General features: G+C 34.7%; 1 protein-coding gene across 1 annotated transcript in view; it reads right to left on the minus strand.

Moving 5' to 3' along the window:
• LOC150110692 (uncharacterized) overlaps positions 1-24,156 on the minus strand; it is a 464,373-nt gene that overhangs the window by 282,225 nt on the left and 157,992 nt on the right. The window contains exon 8 of the mRNA XM_090405298.1: positions 9,972-10,147. Coding sequence (XP_090261424.1) covers positions 9,972-10,147 — 176 coding nt within the window. The remainder of the gene's footprint in view (positions 1-9,971; positions 10,148-24,156) is intronic.

Below are 24,156 nucleotides of genomic sequence, written 5' to 3' on the forward strand. Positions count from 1 at the left end.
TCATCTACACCGATGCGATCTACAGCCCGCCACCACTAGCATTTTCACATATAACAACAAACATTCATGCCCATGGCGGGATTCGAACCCGCAACCTTTTGCCTGGAGAGCAGATACACTAACCACTCAGCCAACCAGGCCAGCAAATTGCATAATTTCTCTTATTCCATATAATGTATTCAACTGGCTTGCAAACATACAACATTGGCTTATTCTGTTGTCTATTCCCATACTTAATTTCCCATCTTCACAAAAATTGTGCCTAAATACCTGAAATATACCTGCAGGCTCTCCATTCAGGATGCAGTTGTTTTCAATATTTGTTCCTGCTTTTTTATTACAGACATGTGTTAGACATAGTATAATGTTCTAAATAATGGCTTCACACATGTAAGAGAGAACTAAATATAATTTATTACTCATATTTCACTTAATATGTCATAAGTTTCATTCAGAGAGAAAGCAGAAGAGTCATACAGCATGTATATAAAAATAATATATCTCAGTCGTAGCTATACAAGCAGGAGGAAACAATATTAGAATACAGAAGTGGGTATAGATGTATAATTAATGAATTAAAAAAATTACAATTAACAGCAATCACTTCACAAAACTTAGAGAAAGGCATACAGTAGTTGGATTAAAATTAGGATGGTAGCATAGGACTTCATACAATTCAAAAAATAGATGATCAAATTTGAACCTACTGTAGTGTAGCATCTTGGTATGGTTCCAGTAAATAAATTGTCTAGTATCGAGAGCATGAAAAGCAAGGCCTAAACCTTCAGATTCCATAAATTTATATAATCTTGATGTTCCTAGATTCTAATTGTAGCAGAATGACCAGTCTGTCCAAAGTAGTAAAGATTACAAGAACAGGGTATTGTATTTGATAAACACCAAGCAAGGAGAGAGAGAGAGAGGTAATAATGTATCTTTGATAGGCAGTAAGAAAGATAGCTTCTGGGCTGGTTTGAAAGTGAATGCAGATTATATTTGCAAAGAGTCCTTGTTATCTGTTCAGATGTTCCATTAAGGTAGGGTATGCAGATCCTTTTACCATCTGATTGTAATCTGGGAGAGAGAGAGATGATAATTATCAATTATTTTCTGCATCGAGATTTTGCTGTATCCATTAAGTAACAGAATAAGTTTTATTTTATTTAATTCTTCTAACAGAACAAACTCAGAAGAACAAATTGTGCATGCTCTGTGCAAAAGACTTTTAATAGTCTATTTTGGATGATGATGTGAAGATGTATAGATACATCTGCCAGTAAAGGAGGGGCTTCCTGTAAACAGAAAATTTAATATTACCAGCAGAGTTATGGTGTATTATAGTATCCAAAAAGCAAAGACTGTTATTAGATTCACATTCAATAGTGAACTTAATGTAAGTATATAAGGAGTTAATTTTATCCAGAAAATGAGTAGTTCTATTTCAGAGTGAGACCAGATTGCAAAGATATTATCCATAAAATGCAGCCATATACGAGGTTGAGGAGAAATGATATTAGCAATCCGATCCTCTATGCTCCATAAAATAATCAGCCAAAGGAAGTGATATAGGATTACCCATTGCAGTACTACCTTCAACTACTTTTATCAACAGAAACAATTCATAATAATGTCATCAGGGAAATCTACTTCTAAAAGCTGTGTAGTTTCTTGAAGTGGTATATTTGTAAACAGTGAAACTAAAGGAAACCATCATTTCAGACTCTTCAAAATGAAGATTGTTAATTTTTCTTTGAAGTGAAAACTATTTGAGATATAAGAGGTGGTTTCTCCAGTAAAGTATCATAGAAGTCTTGAAAGATATTTTACCAAATAATAAGTAGGAGATCCTATGAAATCAACTATTAGAAATGATGGATAACCAGATTTGGGCACTTTAGGAAGTGCCATAAATACTATTAAGCACTTTTAACTTAAATCCAAGCTGAATTCCTCCTGAATATCCTAGATAACGTGACTACACACCATGCTGCAGAAAATTCTTGCACTCAGATAGATACACCACTGTTCCCTCCCAACAGTATGGCATCATAAAAACTTTATATAACAGAGCAAATCAATTTTGCTCTGATAATGCTCTCATCAAAAAACTTCACCAATGTAGAACTGAAACATTAGAAGTGATCATTTTCCAGTGAATACTTTTCACATTGATGGTGCCTATCTTCAGTTCTGAGGATGAATTTCTTCCTTTAGCTGGCATTTTACTGTTTGCTCTGTTGTACTGAGCTAAGGCATAGTGGTTTTGTTTAACTGGGCCATGCTCCAACTTCCATGACTCGTTGTTACACTGCACTGTGATTTTTGTCTTGGGTTTAGGCCAATACCAAAGTCAGTTTGGTTGGCTAGGTGCCAAATTACCTGTTGATTCTCAATTTATTTACTATGGGGGAGGGGGAAGCACATTGTGAGAAGATGAAGATTTGACAACTTGGATAACTCCTGGAATAGTATGACTTTGAAATAAATGTTGTCCTGCTCATGTCAGTTTATCCCATTTGTGAGTGACTTCTTTAATTTTAAGTGTTCTTTAACTTTTCAGAAGGTAAATTATATATGCAGCAATAAACTGTTCATCAACTATTCCTGTGCAATAGGCTTTTGATAGTCTGGATGATGATGTGAAGATGTATAGATACATCTGCCAATAAAGGAGGGGCTTCCTGTAAATGGAAAATGCTGGTTATTGTTGCCTTTCTGTGTGATGTTCCATTCTTAACAGTAACAGGAGTGAGCACTTTTGATATCCTACTACCACACTGCGTTATACACTTTCATGAAGTATAAAAATTGCATTTTTTTTGGGTGAAGTTAAGACTATAGATCAAAATGAGCTTGCATTACATGAAATAATATTTTTATTAATATATCAATGTGTTTTTATCAATGTTTTTAGGTTGTGATCATTTGTTTAAGACATATATATATTCTTTAAGATATATAATGAAACTAATAAAGTAGAAAAATATGTTCACTTGTACATTGATGGAATAGTCAATGTGTGACAAATTGATCTTCGGTATCCTTACAATTATAAGGTTAACCATGAGTGATGACTGGCATAACGGTTAAAAAAAAGCCCACAAAAATAAAAAAAAAGCAAGATAAAATGAAATGGTAACAATTAAATAAAAACTGCATGAATGTTAATAGCTAGGATATAAGTCAGATATGACATGCAAGAATGTAAGAAAAAATTAAAAATCCAAAAGTCAATGAATATGCAAGGAGCATCACTTCAAAGAAAGAAGAGGATTACATAATAGACATGAGAGAAGATACTTGGATCTTCTCTCAATTAATAGTATTCAATTATAGCTGATTAAAATGGAAGGCATATATTGTATATATATATATATCAAGGAGAAGTAGTAATCCGTGATGCTGTGAAAAGGAAGGCAGATGTATTAAGGATGCTTGTATCTCCAATTGTTTTTTGTAAATTGTGTCAAGTTAACTTCAGATGATCCTTTTAAGGCCAAATTAATTTTTAGTAGTAATGAAGTTATGAATGATGAGCAGCATGCTCATTCTCTTCTCAATGGTGAATGAACTGGCAATTTGGCACCTAGCTGACTTTGGTAATGGCTTAAACCCAAGACAAAAATTATAGTGCAGTGTAACAACATGTCATACAAGCTGGAGTATGGTCCAGTTAAACAAGACCACTATATCTGTAAAGCAGAGCAAACAGTAAAAAGCAAGCTAAAAGAACAAATTCATACTCAGAACTGAAGATAAGCACCATAAGTGTGAAATGTATTCACCAGAAAATGATCAATTCTAGTGTTTGTTTTACACTGACTTATTCATAATGGTAATTTCAAGAATGAAATTGAAAACAGATGATATAATTAAAACATTTTTATATTCTACCCAAGTCAAACTGGTATCATCAATATATAAATAAAAATATGTGCATACATATATACTACATGAACAAGAGAAACTAATGAAGAAACAATGCATTCTTGGCCACTGGGCTGATTGTCTGAGAAAAAGGACTGCTAAATTTATTGAAGTTGGGATTTTTTATTTTTTTTTATTTTTTTAAAAGGGCAAAGGCAGATTCAAGGAACAGTCTGGATTTTCTGGATTTTTCATATCTGAATTTTCTTCTTCTTCTGTGACGTAAGGTAGCCTTCTTGCAATGGATTCTTGGTAGTATTCAAATCATGGTCTGTAAATCCAGGCTACATCCACAGCAGAGTACTGGATGTAACCTGTGATTGGCTGTTTAGCCTGTTGTGCATTATAATTGGACAGACTACAGTTGCAAGGCACTTAGAAGATGCCAGGCAAACCTAGAAATCATAGTTCATCTATGGGAGAAGAGATAAGAAATGCCAATTTTTTGTGTAGTCTGAAAATGGTAACCAGATTATGTTCCTTTGGGATTTGTTAAATCTCAGAAATGTCAAGAATTATGAAGGTTTTACTGTAGTCTAATCACAATTATGTTTAAAAGGTAGGGAGGGAGAGAGAAGAGGGATCAGTATGAAATTACTCACTTTTTCTTTTTAAATTAGTGGTATTATAACAACTGATTAAGAAAGTATTGTGTATGTGGTTAAGTTGTTTTTGGAGAGAGCATTATCAGAGCAAATAAATTTTGCTCTGTTATATAAATTTTTATAATGCCATACTGTTTGGGAGGAGATGGTGGTATGTCTGTTGGATGTATCTATCTGAGTATGAGAATTTTCTGCAGACAGCAAACACTGTCAAGGTGGCTGGGAAATTCAGGAGAAAATTCAGCTTGGATTAAGTTAAAAGTGTCTTAATAGGATGTAGGTCAACAAGGAAGATTCATCAAAACAGACCATTAAGTCTAATGTGGAGGATAAGATTTTCTATACTGGATTTAAAATTTAAAATGAGCAGAGTTCTTTGTTATGTGAAGTGGTGCTGTTAGTATTCTGAAAGCGCACTTTGGCTAAGCATATGACTTATTTGTATGTGGATGAATCAATGGCATCCACAACTAGTGACAAAAGCACATTCTGTTTATGGATTTTAGATGGCCAAATACTTTCTCTAAAATTATCAGCATTGGCTGTTAGCTTAGCAAATAAATTACAGCAGAGTGGTTATCTTGCATGTGTAAACAGATTGGTTTAAGATTACTTACTGTAGCATTGCCTTTATCCATTTTCATAACTTTTTTTTTTCTTTTTGTTATTCTTTAACTGTAGTAATGTCTTAAATTCTCTATTGGGGAGATTGCTTTTTTTGGAGGTTTTGCCTAAGACTGGCTACTTCAAGTTCAATATTATTAGCAAAATAGATAGGAGGACTGGAGATTCCTCATTTAATTTCTATTATGATAGTTACATTCCTGTAATGATTACACCATGACTACATGTTATCCCTACTGGATCCATGGTATTCTTTATTAACAGAAAATACACAGATGCAGATACATCTGCTAGTCACACTCAAGTTTTTCCCAACAGTATGACTTACTGTCGAGAAAAACTTGAGTTAACAAAGCAAAATTGATTTACTGTAATGATAATATCCTTACCACTGAACTGAATAACATACACAATATCTTCTCAGCCAATGGCTATAACCCTGCCAGACTTAAATAACTATTGGCATCTCAAACTAAATGGCAAGGGCACCAAGAAATTACGGTGTAATAAAAAAATATATGAAAGCTAAATTTTGCATTAAACGTAGCTGAATATCTTGAGGATTTCAACATCCACAACTGGCTTCCGTCTCCAGTTTCACCAATCAAGTAAGGATATATGCCATTAGTAACGACCTAAACAGATCATCAATCTCCCTCTCCCTATCAGAATACCTGACAACCATTCCAATCTGCCAACACACTTGCTATCTTCTTAACAAGCTCCCCTTCCAAATATACTTTTTGTCAGCAATGGTCTGAGTTGTGGTCCCAGCTAGTTACCTTTTGCAACTTAGACCATAGCCTCATAAATCTCCTTAGCCATGGAACAACCTTCACCCAACATTTCTCAGTCTCTTCTCCTTCATCACTACAAGGGTGCCAAATGGGATGAACCCCCATGACTTCTTCATTTCTCCTGATCCAAACACCTCAGACTGCATAACAGAAATCATTCTCACGGGAATGAAGGCCCTCATCCCACCTAAAATCCCCAGTCACTATTCAAGCCTTGGGTTCTCGAAAAAAAGTATGCCAATGCACTACAGGGAAAAAACACAGCATATCACAAGTGGCTCATGACCAAAATTTCAACTGCTAACTCTGCTTATATTGCAACTCACAACAACTGTAAAAGATTCATTAACAAATCCAAATCTGATTTTGAAAGGGTGAAATGCTACAAATTCTTCTCCTTCTGGTTAAATAGCAAGGCCATTGGATGCAACATTTGTCCACCCATATTTCACATCCAAATGATATTATAGCCATTTCACCAAAAGACAAGGCTGACACTGGTATCCTTCTTTTCTTCTAATTCCTGCTGATGACTAGGTCAAAGTTCTCCTCACTTTATCAAGAACTGCTCACTCCATGCCACTCATAGTCTTCTGCCAGAAAGAAATCTGAATTCTTAATAACCTGAACACAAACAAGGCATCTTAAGTCCTGATGGTATTTCACCTATTGTGTTAAAAACTTCTGCTCCAAAATGAACACCTATATCCTGTATTGCCTCTTCAATCTATCCTATTAAACTGGCATCTGCCCTACAGCACAGAACCAGGCCCACATCCAGCCCATTCCAAAGAAAACCGGTAAGAATCAGCCAACTAATTACCATCCAGTTGCTTTTTCTTCTGTTCTCTCTAAAACTATGGAGAGAGACATCAACATCCAACTTCTGCACCACCTGGAGGCTTACTAACTGGTGACCAGCAATATCGATTCTGCCACTCCCAATCTACATATGATCTTCTAGCCTTCACCATCCTTCCTTTGGAGTGGAGTAATTACTTTGAAAGACTATTAAATGAAACCAGAAGTCACAGAATAATGATAGAAAATATCCACAATGAATGAAATTAGAAGTATGTATTAGTAGTTAAGGAATTTAAAAAAATAACATCAGAAAGATGAAATGTGGAAAGGCAGCTATATTAGATATTTTAACATAAAATATAGTGGTAAAAAACTTTGTGGCTGCAATAAGTAGAAAATTCATGATCAGAAGGATGATTCCCAGATGTTGGAGTATAAAAAGAGGGGATAAAATTGAATGCAAGAATTACAGAGGAATTTTTCAATTGGAATCTCAGTAGGAATTTTCCTACAGAGTGTTCAAGATAAGATTTATGCATGCATACTTAAGAAGAGACTAAGAAAAATGACAGAAGAGAAACTTGAGGAAAAACAAGTAAGGTTCAGGCTGAACAGGAGTTGTCAAGATTAAATTTTCACTTTAATGCAAATAGCTAAGAAATCATTGATATATATATATATATATATATATATATATATATATTACAAGGCTCTATATTTAAGTTCTGAAAAGTACTACAAAGAAATGTAGCTCAAAACACTACAATTTATAGGGTAAAAAAGATATTATACAGAGCAACACATAATTTATTTAAGTTTGAATTGAAGTATAGGAAGATGGTCTGATGTAAAACCAACTGTAAGATTAGGCTGCAGAACTATCATTACTATTATTCATTTACATAAGATCACGTTATCAATGGGGGCCGCATCAAACATGATATAAAAACTGGAGATATTCAATTCAGCTAACTTTATGCAGATGATGTCATACTCCTAAATAAATTCATTTACAAGTCTTCAGTGCTAGCTAAACTGAATAACTAACAAATTTGGCATAAAATTCAGAAAGATTTATATCTATGCTTTGTGGACTATGAAAAAGTTTTTGATAACGTTAAAAAATATTATGAGAATTTTGTTCAGAATGTACAAAACTCAAGAAGCCGGGGTCAGATTTGAAGTAGAGAGGATACTGAATGGATCCCCATAAGAAAGGGTGTGAGGCATAGGTGTGGGATGTTCCTACTCCTTTTTAATGTCTATAGTGACTGGATGATGAGGGAGGCCTTGGAAGATCTGAAGGATGGAATAAAGATAAACGGACATCTGATAAATAATATAAGATATGCAGATGACATTGTACTTATGAGCAAAACAGATGAAGGCTTGCAAAGAATTTTGAACAGACTGAACAGGGTTGGAAATGAGATATAAAATGAAAATAAACATTACAAATGAGATATAAAATGAAAATAAACATGAAGCTTATTAGCTCTTTATACTTAAGTAATGAAAATAAACATTCAGAAGACAAAAGTGATGAAGATTTCAAGGAAAGGAAATGATGGGATGGAAATCACTTTGAACGGACAGAGAATAGAAAATGTAAAAAGTTTTGAATAGCTTGGGAGTTGGATAACAGAAGACAGTAGATCAAATTATGAAATTAAGAACAGAATTAAAAAAGCAAAAGCAGCATTTTTCCAAATAGACCACATATTAGGAAACAGAAATCTGAGCAAACAGTTAAAAGTAAGAATCCTCAAGACAATGATCTGGAGTATGGGAACGTATGGATGCGAGTCCTGGATGATCAATAAGGAGATGAGTGACCGATGATTGAATGCATTTGAAATGTAGTGCTTGAGAAAAATGGATCGTATCAGCTGGACTGAAAGAGTGAGCAATGAAGAGGTTCTTAAAAGATTCAAAATGAAAAGAGACTATATGGCTAGTATCCAAAGAAGAAAAATAGTATTTGCAGGACATTTGATGAGAGGTTCTTCTGGAGAGCTTCCCAGAATATTATTGCAGGGGATGGTGGAGGGAAGGAGAGGAAGAGGAAGACCCCAACTGCAACGGAAAGACAACAACAAAGATTGGACGGGCAAGAATCTTACAGAAGCAAGAGATAGAGAGGCATGGAAGCGAACTGTTCATCAGTTCATCTAATCCTGTGGCCTCCTCTTAAAGAGGAGGCCACAGGATTAGATTAGATACACAAAAAACACCGACTACACTTTCAATGGTGAAACCCATAGAGTAGGTAAAATATTTCAGCTTTTTAGATACAATTTTTGTATAGACAGCAAATTAAATTTGGAAAAAGACAATAGAATAGAATAAATAGATATAGGATCTTGGAGAACCAGTTGGATAAATTTATATGGAATACGACAGAAATTAGCCAGAATACTAAACTAGCAGTGTATAAAAGATAGGGTTTAAACCTATCTTAGCTTGATTCGAGAGTTGAGTTACAAATAAAACAGCTGTTGAAAGACCAGAAACCACAGATAAGAGTTCTGATAAAAATCAGAAAACTAAACATATAGCATAAGTAAATTAAAGATACCAAGAAATTATATACCTGGTTTAATCCTTTATCCAAGTGTAAGCAAAGAAAGTTGCACCTGAAGTATCTTCAGGACTGGGGAAACTCGTGGTAAAGGTGGTGCCAGTCCTGAAGATACTTCAGGGGCAACTTTCTTTGCTTACACTTGGATAAAGGATTAAATCAGTTATATAATTTCTTCGTATCTTTAATTTATAGTATAACCAAGTGGAAAAACTTTCAACCACAAATATAGCATTAGTGGAAGAATCAAATTAAAAAATAAAGACAAATTTGCTGTTGGCATTCAAGAATATGTGAGCAGAACTAATCTAAGGTGGTATATAAGAGGGGGAAAAATGCTAGCAAAACAGATGTTTAATGTCAGAAAAAAAGATCTAGATGAAGTTCAAGATGTGGATGGATCAAAGTTGAATGTGACCATACTTGATAGTTACACCTGTAAGAAGCCAATAATAATGAAACATAATTATGCAACATTATCATAGTATCCTGTACATTCTATGAAGGCAAATATCAGGAATTTGATTATGATAAATGACAAACGGGATAATTTAAAAATAATTCTAAAATAATTCACTCATTTCTAAAAACTCTTGTCAGATGATCACATAATTTAGAATTATATAGACTTACACAAGTCTTAATCCACAACGCAAGTCAACAGAAATATTACTAACTGCATAATCAAATTCTTCTAAAGCCATTTGTTTATGACTAACACAGTATCCCAAATATTTCAAGTGTCTTGTAACATCTCCTTCCCCGCTAAGATAATCTCTTGAAAATATAAGGAGAAGATCACGACTAGCCTAAGGGGGAAAAAAATATACATTGTTAACAATGTGATTTAAAAGTTAATCTTAAATTAAATAGCCATTTATTTATAATAAAGAGATTTTCAATCACTTTATTTTATTTATTTATTTATTTTCTGTGATCTACTTCTAATCACAAAATGGAACATTTAATACACACACAAAAAAATATCTTGCCATTTGTTACAAGGGTTTCATCAGACATCAGAGCATAATAAATGACTAGCAAAAAAAAAAATAAATAAAAGGGACATAAGCCATGTTGAATGAATTATTTACTATTCAAGTCTCAGAGCAGTAAACATATTTCTGTACTATGCTCAATTCTGGAATAGTGTTGTATTCAACATACCAAACTATATGAGAAAAGAACACACCAAGTCCAAATGAATGAGCAGACATGATTATCTAATACAAGGATTATATATATATATAAAGAACTAAATTTATTGCAATTACTACAAAAACTTAGATTTAGGCATATACAGTTTGAAATAACTTTTGTGGAATATCTTAGTTTGGTTAGAGTGAAATGAATGATATGAGATTTCTGATCAAGTGTGCCTTAATCTCATCAGCTATTATTCTGGACAAACTGATAGTTCTGCTAAGATCACAGATCAAGAACAAAAAGATTACTTAAGATACTGTGAAATCTGGCCTCACATCCTGTATTGTCATTGGTAACAGTCAGTTCACTGTTATCAATGACCAAACTAAAAATATATAGAACCAAACTAACATATTCCACAAAAACCAATTCAAATATGATAGTCTATTCTTCAACACATGAAACATTACTTCACTGTCCAAATCATTCAGACTGTAATCTTTGTGAAAGAGAAACTTAAGGAAGGGAAACAGGAAATTGTTCAGATCACATTCTTACCTTAAGATAATCAAAATGTGAGTATATAACAGGAATCTATAATTAAAATTTGTAGATGTAAAATAGGTATATTATTAGGTGCCAAGAGAAAGCTATTTTTGTAATGAAACTGTGAACCATGAAAAATCAGCTACCAGAACAAGCTCAAATGCACCATCAGTAAAACTGAAGATAGGGGTGCCATCAAGGGAAAAGTAGAAGTGATAGAAGGATACATCATCATAATTGATGTTATCAAAACAAAGACAAAAACAGTGATATTCTTCTAAATAACTGAAAAATGTTTATACTCAGAAAATGATGATCAGAGAAAGGAAGGAATAGCTTCAAAAATAACATGAAGATAATCTTTTTGAGTAGCAGGTAAATTCAAGTAGAGCAGGGGTCGGGAACCTTTTTGAACCAAAGAGCCATTCCACAAAAAAAAATAATTAAAACAAAATTTTGGGAGCCACAACTTCAATTTTTTCTGGTGACTCAAAGTTGCAGTTAGTTCAAACTTAGGTAAATTTGTTTTTAGTTCAGTACTTCCAGATATCAAATACCACTTTTATGTTTGCATATAAATTTTTTATATCACCTCAAGGACTCACTTTAGTGAGTACAGGCATGGCAAACCCAAAGTACCAGATGCTGGACCATGCCTTACTTCATGTAATATACATCTGTTATATTATTCTGTAGACTGGTCCCTCCCCTTCTTTCTTTGCTTCTTTCTCCTCTCTCCTTGCTCCTTCCCCCCTGATGCTATTAGAGTATTCAAGGGCTAGGGATGAATCTTTCCTATCTTGCTAAGTCATTTCGTCTTATGCAGCCACTGAAGGAGGCAAGCTAGCCTCAATAGGTGCCGGTCCCAAGCCAGGATAAATGGCGAGGGCTGATGTCAGGAAAGGCATCTGGTCGTAAACCTTCACTGCCAGCTGTAGCTATGATATGAGTCAAAGAGAAAATGATATAAGGGCTAGGGCATACCCCTTAAGCGACGTGCAGCCACATTGCCCCACAGCTGCGAGAAGTGGACGAGGGCTACTGCATCAAGGGAGGGTGCAGTTAAAGAAGCGAGCCCAGCAGGTGGAGAGAATGTTGTGAGTGGGAATACTGAATGTTGGAAGCATGACTAGAAAGGGAAGAGAGGTGGCAGACATGATGAGGAAGAGGAAGTTGGACATTTTATTTGTGCAGGAGACAAGGGGGAAGGGGGGGGAGGCAAAGGAACTAGGAGATGGATATAAATTGTTCTACTTTGGAGCGAATAACGAGGGAAGAAATGGTGTAGGAATTGTGGTGTGAGAATGAAAGGCGAAGTACTGGAAGTGGGTAGAAGGAACGGGAAGGTTGGCTGTACAGCAGGGGAGTAAGATGAGTTCTGGAACGTGTTAGATGAAGAAATGAGGGAGCTGGAAGAAAATGAGATGGTGATTGTTAGAGGAGACTTGAATGGATACATAAGGAGACAGAATAGTGACTGTGAAAGAGTGCATGGTGGCCATGGAGTGGGAATGGTGAACCAGGTAGGAGAGAGGGTTGTAGACTTTGCAGTAGCGTTTGATCTGGCAATTGTGAACTCGTTTTTCTACAAGAGGGAAGAACATTTGATAACATTTAGGAGTGGTAACAACAGTTCACAAATTGAGTACATTTTCACTAGAAGAAAACATCTTAAGGTTGTGACAAATTGTAAAGTAATTCCAGCAGATCAAGTGGCACAGCAACACCGACTGCTGTGCGCAGACTTTAAAATAAGATCGAAGATAAGAACCTCTGGAAGCCACGGGATGAAGACAATTAAGTGGTTTCGCTTAAAAGAAGAGAGTGTGAGGAATCATTTTAGGGAGAGGGTGTTAGAGAGGATTTCGGATGGACTGGAAAGTGTACAAGATTGGTGGAAACATAATTCAAAAGTAATCCTGAGCTGTGCAATCGAGGTGCGTGGTGAGACATCTGGAAAGATTAGAGAGCAGAAGGAGGGTTGGTGGTGGAATAATAATGTACAAGTGGCAGTGACAGCTAAGAGGAAGGCAAAGCAGAAGTGGAATGAGTCAAGAGTGGAAGAGGACAGAGAGGTGTACAGAGAGAGAAAGCAAAAAGTCAAGAGAGTTGTGGCACATCAAGATCTGTATGATCAGTTAGAAACAAAGGAAGGACAGAGAAAAATTTACCAACTAGCGAAATATAGAAATAAAGCAGCAAAGGACATCTTACATGTGAGGCAGATCAAAGATGCTGAAGGAAGAGTATTATGGAGGATGTGGACATAAGAAACAGATGGAGAATACACTTTGAGGGACTTTTGAATGAGGAAAATGCAAGGACTCACAGAGAAGATGGGCAGCCTTCTGGGGGGGATGGTGCAGAACATCAGTAGAGTGGAAGTGACAGAAGCCATGAAGAGGATGAGGAATGGAAAACCGGTGGGCCCCGACAGGATTCCAGTGGAGGCATGGAAGGCACTGGGGGAAGAGGGAATTGACCTGTTGTGGGACTTGTTCATGAAAGTTTGTCAACGGGAAAATATACCCGAGGAATGGAGGGAGAGTACTCTTGTCCCTATCTACAAGGGTAAAGGGGATGCACAAGACTGTAAAAATTACAGAGGAATAAAGAAAATCCTAGAAAGGGTTCTTGATGGAAGATTGAGGAAGGAGGTGGAGATTGCAAAGGAACAATTTGGCTTCATGCCTGGTAGATCACAACAACAGATGCTATCTTTGGGTTACGACAGATGATGGAAAAGTTTCGAGAGAAACAATGGGAGCTACATCTGGCATTTAATGATCTGGAGAAAGTATATGATAGAGTGCCAAGGCAAGAAGTCTGGAGGTGTCTGAAGGAGAAGAAGGTTCCGGAGAAATATGTCAGGTTGGTGCGGGAGATATACAGAAATGGGCAGACAAGCATTCGGACCTGTCTGGGACAGACAGAAAGTTTTCAAGTAACAGTTGGCTTGCATCAAGGGTCAGTTTCTGTTTAACATTGTGATGGAGGTGGTGAATGAGGAGGCGAGAGAAGATGTGCCTTGGACAATGTTGTATGCAGATGACATCTTGCTGTGTGCAGATTCATGAGAAGAAGTGGGAACTAAACTGGAAAGATGGAGAAAAGTACTGGAAGAGAGAGGTATGAAACTGAGGAGAAGTAAGACAGAGTATATGTGTTGCGCAGTGGGCGGCGGCAGCCAGGAGACAGATCTGGAGCTGGAAGGAAATGTCATCAGGAAGGTGAGGGACTTTAGATATTTAGGTTCAATAGTGGAAAAAGATGGAGGAACTGAGAAGGAAGTGGGATGCAGGATACAAGTGGGTTGGAGGAACTGGAGGGAGATGGCTGGAGTGTTATGCGATAAGAGGGTGCCGATCAATCTGAAAGGCAAAATCTATAGGACAGTAGTGAGGCCAGCTATGATGCATGCTATAGAAACTGTGGCCCTGAAGAAAAATAACATCAGCAGGATGGAAGTAGCAGAGATGAGAATGCTTAGGTGGATGTGTGGTGTTACCAGAAAGGATCGTCTGAGAAATGACTGTGTAAGGAGAACAGTGAAAGTTACGAACTTAGGAGCGAAGATACAGGAGGCAAGGTTGAGATGGTTTGGTCATGTGATGAGGAGGGAGGACAAATATATGGGAAGAAGGGTCATGCAGATGGATTTGCAAGGAAGGAGGAAGTGTGGGCAGCCAAAGAAGAGATGGAGGGAGCTGGTAGAAGAGGACTTGAGAATGAAGAACTTGGATGTGGTGACAGCCAAAGACAGGAGGATGTGGAGGAGACTCATCATCAACAGTGACCCCACTTAAGTGGGAGAAGCTGCAGAAGAAGAAGATATAAAGTTTTTATATGTTCAATAAATAAAAACATTAAGTTTGATTAAGTTTTTAATCACCAAACATGTTTAAGTATAATATTGCAAAAAAGGTCAGAATTTGTATTGCAAAAGGAATTAGTCCGAACAAAAATACAATATTATGTATTTTAATAGATATTTGATTGTTTTAATTTAAAATTCACTAATGACTTTTGATTTTTCATCTTCTCAGTCAATTTACTTAAATCTGGACTGTATGTCGTACACTTTAATAGTAATTCGGCTTTCAAACTTTCATCAGTCAATTTGTTCCTATACTTATTTTTAATGTATTTCAATTCATTGAAGAGAAAATTGTTCCCAATTGTACGTTGAACCAAAAAAGAGTCAAAACCATAAAAGCAAGTCACCTGGCCTTTGAATAATTAGTTGGGAAAGAATTCCAATATTTAAATATAATTTCCTGTAGTGTTTCTTCCATAGTTTCCTCATTTTTTTCAATTTTTTTACCATTTCCTGAAATTTTTGTACCCATATGCTTTTATTCTGAATTTCCAGAAGCTCCATTTGTAGTTCTGCAATTGATATTCCGGGAAAAGCTTCAATATCAATTCATTTTAAATTGCAATTTAATGGATGTAATATAAATTTCATCATCTCCTGATGTTTTTTTTCTTAAATCTGCTTGTAAATGAATCTAAAATTACAGTAATCATTTCAACGAATATTTTGCAATCAACTTTTTCTTGATTTAAATTCAATCTATAATTTTTTAGATTTTCAAAATATATGAATTTTTCTTCAGTAATATCTTTGAAAAATACTCTTAGTTTCTGTTCAAAGGACTTCCTCTAATAATTAAGGCCGTGTTTCCCTTCCCTTGCAACTTCAAATTTAGCTTATTAAAATGTTCTGTCATATCAAGCAAAAAACAAAAATTTTGTACCCATTTGGGATTACTGAGAAGTTTCACATGATTTACATTATAATTTTTAGTGGTTAAGAAAACTATTATTTCTTTTAAGCACTGAAAAAAAAAACGTTTTAATGCTTTTCCTCTTGATAACCATTGTACAGATGTAAATGTCACTAAATCTTTATGTTGACTACCTAGTTCCTCTAAAAATGTGTCAAAAAGTCTGTGATTCGACGCCTGAAATCGGATGAAATTGATCATTGGCACAACAACATCATCACTCTTTTTAGTTGTGGTAATAATTCCCAAAGAATTTGCAACTAAAGCTTCTTGATGCAAAATGCAATGAAATGAAATAACTCCATGTGGAATATGAGTGGAGAATAATTTAAAAAACCCTTATTTTTTGCAATCATAGAAGGCGTGCCATCGGTCGCAATGGATACTATATTATTATTTATATTTTTATTTTGTAAACTTGTTAGAAGGTTTTCTGAAATATCTTGACCTGTAGAGTGTCCTTTAAGTGTTAGCAGATTCTTCTCGAATACCGGAAGATGTGATATATTTAACCATCATGCTGCACTGTGCCAAATCGGAAATATTGTTTGATTCATCAACCGCAATAGATATAAAATCGGCAGACTTAATATCCATAATTTGTATTTGAGGTGGCATCAAAAAGTTTTGAGACTAGCTCTATTTACGAGCAATTACTTCATTTATGTACATTTACACACAGTAAAACAGTCCCCTTGCATAGCAATACAGCGCTCACAGCATATTTCTAACTTCTGCAGAAATTGTTACAATCCATTCCTTGACTGTTCTAGACAAAAGAGGTAAATCTTTAATTTTTTTTTACGTATCTCTTCCATATTTTTCATATCCTTAAATAGAATTTCAGAGACATTACACATGCAATTTTTTAGAAATTCACCATCGGTAAAAGGTTTCCCCGCTTTTGCTATTTCAAGGGATAACAAAAAACTTGCTTCAGTGGAATTCGACGGAAATTTTGTCCACGTTGACAAATTTCTTTGCTGAAGCAATGTTTTCTTTTGTAATTCTTCAATAGCTTTTTTTCTATTATTACCCTCAGGATATTGTTTACTGAAGTCTAAATGTTTTCCTCGAAAATGTTGTTTGACGTTACTTGATTTGTTATTTTGAAGCCGTATATGGCAAATTAAACATTGAGGATTTCCATTTACTTCTATAAATGCAAATTTCTCTATCCACATTTTATTGAATCCTCTGTTTGTTTGTTTTTTTTTTCGATTATTTTTCTTTTTCTTGAACTCATATTAGGAGGGTTATTATCACAAATTTACCTGCAAGTAAAAACACAAATTCAACATAACATAATAAAAATTAATTGGTGCATAACATTACCTAACACTAAATTAAACACTGGTTTAGTACCACAATAAATAAGTTAACAGAATATTTATTTTGACAGTTAAAATCCGTATGTATCTAAAAGCCATGGTGTTTGACAGGACAGCTGATCAATTAGTTCAAATTTTTGCCGTGGCGCTAGTTACCTTACGCAGAGTTAATATTTAGCGGTATTTCAAATGTAACGTAGTTGTCAGTTATTCATGTCATAAAATTTCATTCGTAACACACATAACATGCATAGTATTTAGCGCCACGAACAGGCAGTATCAAAATACAATATTTAGTTATTTGTATTAATTATGTATCTTTTAATTCAATATAAAAGAGCTGCATGCAGCTCCGGAGCCACCGGTTCCCGACCCCTGAAGTAGAGTGATATGGACAAACACTAAAATAAGGAATTGGACAATGAGACTCATTTGTGCTTATGCAAAAGGTTGTTACCAAGGAAGAAGTGGAAGAATATTTCACGTCATTAGAGAAAGTAGCTGACGAAAATTGGTCCTTGTTGAATATTTAAACAGCAGAGTAGGATATTAATACCAAGCATACAGAAATATTTTGGGAATTTTTTTTTTTTTTTGGGGGGGGGGGGGAATAATATTAATGGTAAACACCTGCTGGATTTCTGTTCAAGATATGGACGAATCATTACTAATACCATGTTCTAACATAAAGATGTGCATAAATTCACATGGAAAAAAGATACAAGAAAGAAGAAAGTCTCATTGACTTCTTCAAGTGTCATTCCCTAGGAATGACAGTTGAAGTTCCCCATGATTGGCAACCATATCATGGAACTTTTTCTTTCTTTTGCTACTCTAGAATATTTATGGTAATTCAAGCCAGTCCAGTACTTAATGTCCTCAAACCACATTCTCCTGGGACTACCTCTCTCTCTTTTTCCATCCAGTTTCTCTTCTAATATTAATTTCTGAATGCCTTCTTGTCTAGTTAGATGTCCAAAATATTTAAGTTTTTGTTCTTTAATAATTTTTATTAACGTTCTTTTCATTTTTGCTCTCTTTAAAACATCGTGATCTTTCATTTTCTCTGTCCATGATATTTTCAACATTCTTCTGATGGTTCACATTTCGAAAGCTTTAATTTTTTCTCTGTTTCTTTATTTAAAGTCCACTGTTGTAGAGAAGGATTGACCAGATATAGCATTTTATTAATCTTTTTCTTGTGTTTATGTTAATGTCTCTGGATGTTAGAACAGTTTTCATATCAATAAAGGCTTTTCTTGCTATCTCTATTCTTCTTACATTCTACTCTACTCTACATTACTTCTCTATTCTTCTTCTTACATTTGGGACAAATGTAAACATTTGTCCCAAATATATAAAAGCCTGAACCTGTTCAATTTTCTTTTGGTTAACAGTTATGTTTAGTTTCTTATTTATTGGTTCTTTAGATATAATCATACACTTTATTTTAAGTTAATAATTAGTCCCATGTCCAAGCTTCTGTTGTAAATTTCTGTGACTAAGTTTTGAAGATAATCTTCAGATTCAGCTATAAAGACTGTCATCTGCATACCTGAAGTTGTTGAAGTTCTTACCCCCCACTTTTACACCCCTTCAGTTCTGCAATATCTTTAAAAACTTGATCACTATATATGTTATACAGTAAGGGTGATAAGACACATCCTAGTCTTGTTCCTTTTTTGATTTCAAAGGAGTCAGAATATGCATTTTTATATCTTATTGAGGCCATTTGATTCCAGTATATATTTGTAATTATGCATAGATCTTTTCCTTTTAATCCATTAATCTATAGGATATGTATTAATTTCTTGTGATCTATCGAATCAAATGCTTTGGTGTAATCGATAAAACAAAGATATGTTTTTCTGGTTATTGAGGCTTCTTTCACATAATGTTTTCAAATCGAAAATTCCTTCTCTTGTACCTTTGTCTTTTTGAAAACCTGACAGTGTCTTCTATTTCTATTGACAAAGTGCCTTTTATTCTTTCTAGGATTATTCTCAGTAGTAATTTTGTAACATGGCTTGTTCAACTTATTAGTCTATATTCTGAACATTCAAAAGTTCTTGGAATTTTGGGAATAGTGACAAAGATGGATTTCCTTAGATCATCAGGGATGTATCCTGTATCACAAATGTTATTAAAAATCTTTAGGTGATTAATTGTGTTTTCTTCTTTAACAATTTGATAGGGATCTGATCAGGGCCTGGTGTTTTATCTGTTTTCATTTCACCATCAACATTTTGTATATCTGGTGCATCTGTGTGATCAGAGTCAAACAGTTCTTTTCCATATTCTTTCTCTCTTTTTATGATATTTTTGTCTCCAGTAGAATTTTTCCATTTTGATACAAAGATTATGGTTGAAATTTTTCTTTTTATGTGTCAGAGTTTGGATTGACTTATGCATTGCTTTATTATCGTGTTTGTTGTCCAATTCCTCTATTTCTTTACATTTTTCATTTAGCCACTTGTCTTTAGACTTCCTGCATTCATTTTTTATAATTTTACTGATTATTCTATACTGTACTTTTCTTTTTTCGTCTTTCATTCATAAGTTGTAATGTTGATTCTGTCATCCAGGGTTTTTTCTTATTGTATTTAATTTTTGGAATAATCTCGTTAGCTGTATCATATATTGCACTTCTAAAATTTGACCATATGTTTTCAACTTCCCCTGTGTTGAAGAGTATATTGTCTTCTGTTTTATATCCTACATGATTAATTTTTTCCTAATTTCTGAGTTAAACACAATTATGTCATATATATTCAAAGCTATCAAGTCAAATCTTTTAGTATGATTGTTTTAAGAAATTTTTCATAGTTTAATTTTTAAAGTAGACAGAACAGGGTTATGATCTGAACCTATATCACCACATGGGTATGTTTTAATGTTGGTTATATTATTTTTGTATCTATTATTTATCATTATGAAATCTATTTGATTTCTTATAGAGTCATCTGGGTTTGTCCAAGTATATAGTCTGCACTTTGGATGTTGAAAGGAATTATTCATTATGCGTAGGTTGTTTTGGATGCAGAAATGTATCAATCTCTCACCTCTTTCATTTCTTTCACCCAATCCAAATTTTCCTACAACTGGATTTTCTTTCCCTTCTCCATCCTTGGCATTCAGGTCACCCATAACTATGAGTATCGCATTTGATTTTATATATTCTATAGATTTTTGTAAGTTATTATCAAAATCTTCTGTTTCTTCATCATTGTGAGTCGTTGTAGGGGCATAAACCTGGATAATTATGATGTTAAACGGCTTTGCAGCTAATTTAATAAGTATCATTCTTTCATTTATGGGTCACAGCTCCATTACAGATGCCTTTCTTAATCATGAAACCCACTCCATATTCATGCTTCTTCCCACCAGAATATACAAATGTAAAGCCACCTTTTTCTAGTTTTCCCATGTTAGGCCATCTTGTTTAACTAATTCCCATCACATCAACTTTAAGTCTTTTCATTTCCTGTATAAAAGGTTGTCAAAATTCCCTAGCTTATATAATGTTCTCACATTCCAAGTTCCAATTTTCAAGACTGTTTCTTGTTTTCAAATGAGGAATATCAGAAGCAGACCTTCCTTTTGGATTTAAATTGACATCATCATGGAGTGCATTTGCAGCGCTCATTTTACTCATAGTTTCAGTGTCTTCTTCCCTGTAACTATTTACAGCTTGGGATGTTGCAAAGTTCCAACTTCCAGAGCACAGCTTGTAGATATTTCTGTTTCTCCATGGTTGACTATAGGATAGTAGCGTGGTGAGGCCCCGATTACTTCCACGTTTGCAATAGCCAGCTAACTTGGCTCAAACTGCCAGCTGTTGATCTATATTCAGATTCTTTCACCTGCCAGTTTTTTCACATTGCCATTGATATATGAATTCTCCCGCCAATGATGAAACAGCAGATGTCAATTCTAACTTCTTCGGCAGAGCCCTTTAGTCAGCCATTTTTCTAAGTTCTCTGTAAGCCTTCACGGCTACCATATCAGCCAGAGGCATACAAAGTCCCCACCGTTCTTCACCTTACAAAGCAATCCTCTACTTTATGCTGCTCATTGACTATGCATTGCTATATCTTTGTGCTGGTTCCGGACACAAGAGAATACCAGGGATTTGAAACAGAAAATTATCACCATTTAGTTCTCTCTCTCTCTCTCTATGTTCACTGGGCATCTACAGATGCTGTATGGCCACTTCGATGCTCGGTGATGTTCCACACCAGGCCTCGCCATGTAGTCCTGTGTCCTGTTGTTTGCTTTTCTGGCAGCCTCAACTCTCTGAAGATCAGTCACTCCACACACTCCATCCATCCATCTTATTGATGGTCTACCCCTGCCTCTTTTTCCAGGAACTTTACCTTCTATTACTGTTCTGAGAAGTCATCCTTTCTGTGTCCAAAATATTTTAACTTTCTTCTGTCAATATCCTTAAGGAGCCTTAAAGTTCTACTAATCTTTTCTAACACCCATTCATTTGTACGCCTTTCAGTATATGATATCCTCAACAGCCTTCTGTAACACCACATCTCAAAAGCAGATATTCGTTTCTTATCTGACTTCTTTAGGTTCCAAGTCTCGCATCCATAAGTCGCTGTTGGAAAAACAACTGCATCTAAAATCCTAAACTTTGTTTCCATGGAGATAGATCCATCCTTCCAGATTTTAGACAAGTCTCTGACTGGTGTTTTAGCCATTCCTAACCTTCTTCTGAAGTCTTCTGAACAGCAATTCTTCACATTAATAATGGATCCCAGGTACTCAAACTTGCTGACTTCCTCCATTAAGGTACACTTGTTTCTCAAGAGCTTCTCTGTTTGTATTTCTTTTGAGAACCATGATCTTTATCTTGCTAGGATTGAGTTGAAGTCCTCTGTTTTTTACTGATATTGTTAACTTTGTCAAGAATTAGTCCTAGTTCTTCCATGTCATTACAAAGGAGTACTGTATCATCAGCATACCTCAGATTACTGATCAATCTACCTCCTATCGTAATTCCTGTCCTGAGCTCATCCAATGCTTCACGCATGATGTCCTCTGCATATATACTAAATAAGTGAGGAGAAAGTAAACATCCTCGTCTAACTCCATTTCCAACTTGAAGCCAGTCAGTCAATCCAACACCTGTTCTTACTGTGGCTTCTTGCTCCTTATACAAGTTGGCTATCAACCTGATAGTGTGTTGAGGAAAACCCATTCTTTTCATTACTTCCCACAGTTTCACATACTCAACACAGTCAAAAGCTTTAGAGTAGTCTAAGAAACACATTACTGTGCCAGCATAATTGTGCCAGTCATAAATGAGTGGTAATATTAGTGTTACATTTTTTTATTTTGTTCAGGATTTCATTTGATAATGCATAATAATTGTTGTAGGTAAGTTATAGGTATACTGGTATATAGGCTAGGATAGGTAAGTTGTAGGTAATATAGGAAAATTTTCTTTATATGTTTTTATTTCGTTTTTTTTTTTGTTTGTTTATAATTAAAAAAATTTTAATCAGGGTTAGAGTTTTGCGGTCGAAAAAGCAAATAGCCGTTAGTTGAAAAAACGAAATAGAAATAAGCAACAATAAATATTCTTCTGTTTTTTAATAAATGTAAGAACAACATAATTCCTTTTCATTAGAAAAATGTTAAGAAAATTTTTTTTCCAGCCCTTACTATTCAAAATGTCGAAGAGGCAAAGTGATTTACGAAACTTCTTAAACATTAAAAGGACAAAATTTGAAGAAGCAGAAACAAAGACATCTGAAGATACAATAGATCTTTGCGAAGACTCATTCTTCAAATATTGTAGAAGATTCGATCTGTGACGATAATGAAAATTCCTTATTAGGAGAAAAATCTAATCCTTCTCTTCCAGATTGTTGGTGTGAAAAACAACAAATAACTTTTTTAGAACAGTATAAATGGCTTGATATAAAGGAAGGAAAATTGGGATGCAAAGATTTTCAAAGTTGGAAATTTAGGACATTTAGGAGTATCTATGGAGAAACGTGCATGCATCAAAAGAATCGAGTACATATTTGATTGTCCCAAATGGAAACAATAAATGTTCTAGGCAGGCTTCTTTGAGAAAAAAAATTGAGAACATAATTTGTCAAAATCACAGTCTTGTACAAGATTTATTCAGTAAATCAGCCAATAACGCCATACCAAATTTAATAGAAAAAAATAAATTCTAAACTGATTGAAATTACCGTGAAAATATTTAACACCGTGTATAGTTTAATAAAACGAAATAGACCCTTAGCTGATATTGAAGAGGCACTAGAATTGCAAACAAAAAACGGTGTTGACATAGGAAATTGTTTACATATGCAATATAGTGCTACAAATATTGCAAACGAAATTAGAATAAAAATGTGATCAACGAGAATTCTAAAATTTGCATTATAATTGATGAAGCGTCCACAATTTCAAAAAAGAAGTACTTTAGTAATCTATTTACAATGTAGTGTACCATCAATCTCCAATCCAGTAATGTTGTTTGTTGCACTTAAAGAACTGATATCTACAACTGCAGAAAATATTTTAAATATTTTAATGTCCACATTGAATCAATTTGGTTTTGATTATGAATATTTACAAGCAAATTTAATAGCTTTTTGTTCTGACAGTGCCAGTACAATGCTAGGGAGGAAGTCTGGAGTGGCTACCAAATTAATGGAAAAAATTTTCAAAAATAATTGTTTGGCATTGTTTAAATCATAGGCTTCAGCTAGCACTTGACGATTCAATTAGTGATATAAAACAAACAAATTTAAAAATATTTTTAGATAAAATTTATTCAATTTATCACCAATCAAATAAAAATCAAATAGAACTTGCAGCTATAGCAAAAGAACTCGATATAGAGATTATTAAAATTGGGCAAGTTCTCGGGCCACGATGGGCCGCATGTAGTTTGTGATCTGCTAAAGCAGTATGGTGAGCATATCCTGCTTTATATCGGCATTTTGCTCAGTGTGCAGTTTATACCAGTAT

Source organism: Typopeltis vanoorti, chromosome 1 (assembly GCF_054136105.1).
Source record: "Typopeltis vanoorti isolate ZY-2024b chromosome 1, IOZ_Tvanoo_1.0, whole genome shotgun sequence".
NCBI classification, from domain to species: Eukaryota; Metazoa; Arthropoda; class Arachnida; order Uropygi; family Thelyphonidae; genus Typopeltis; species Typopeltis vanoorti.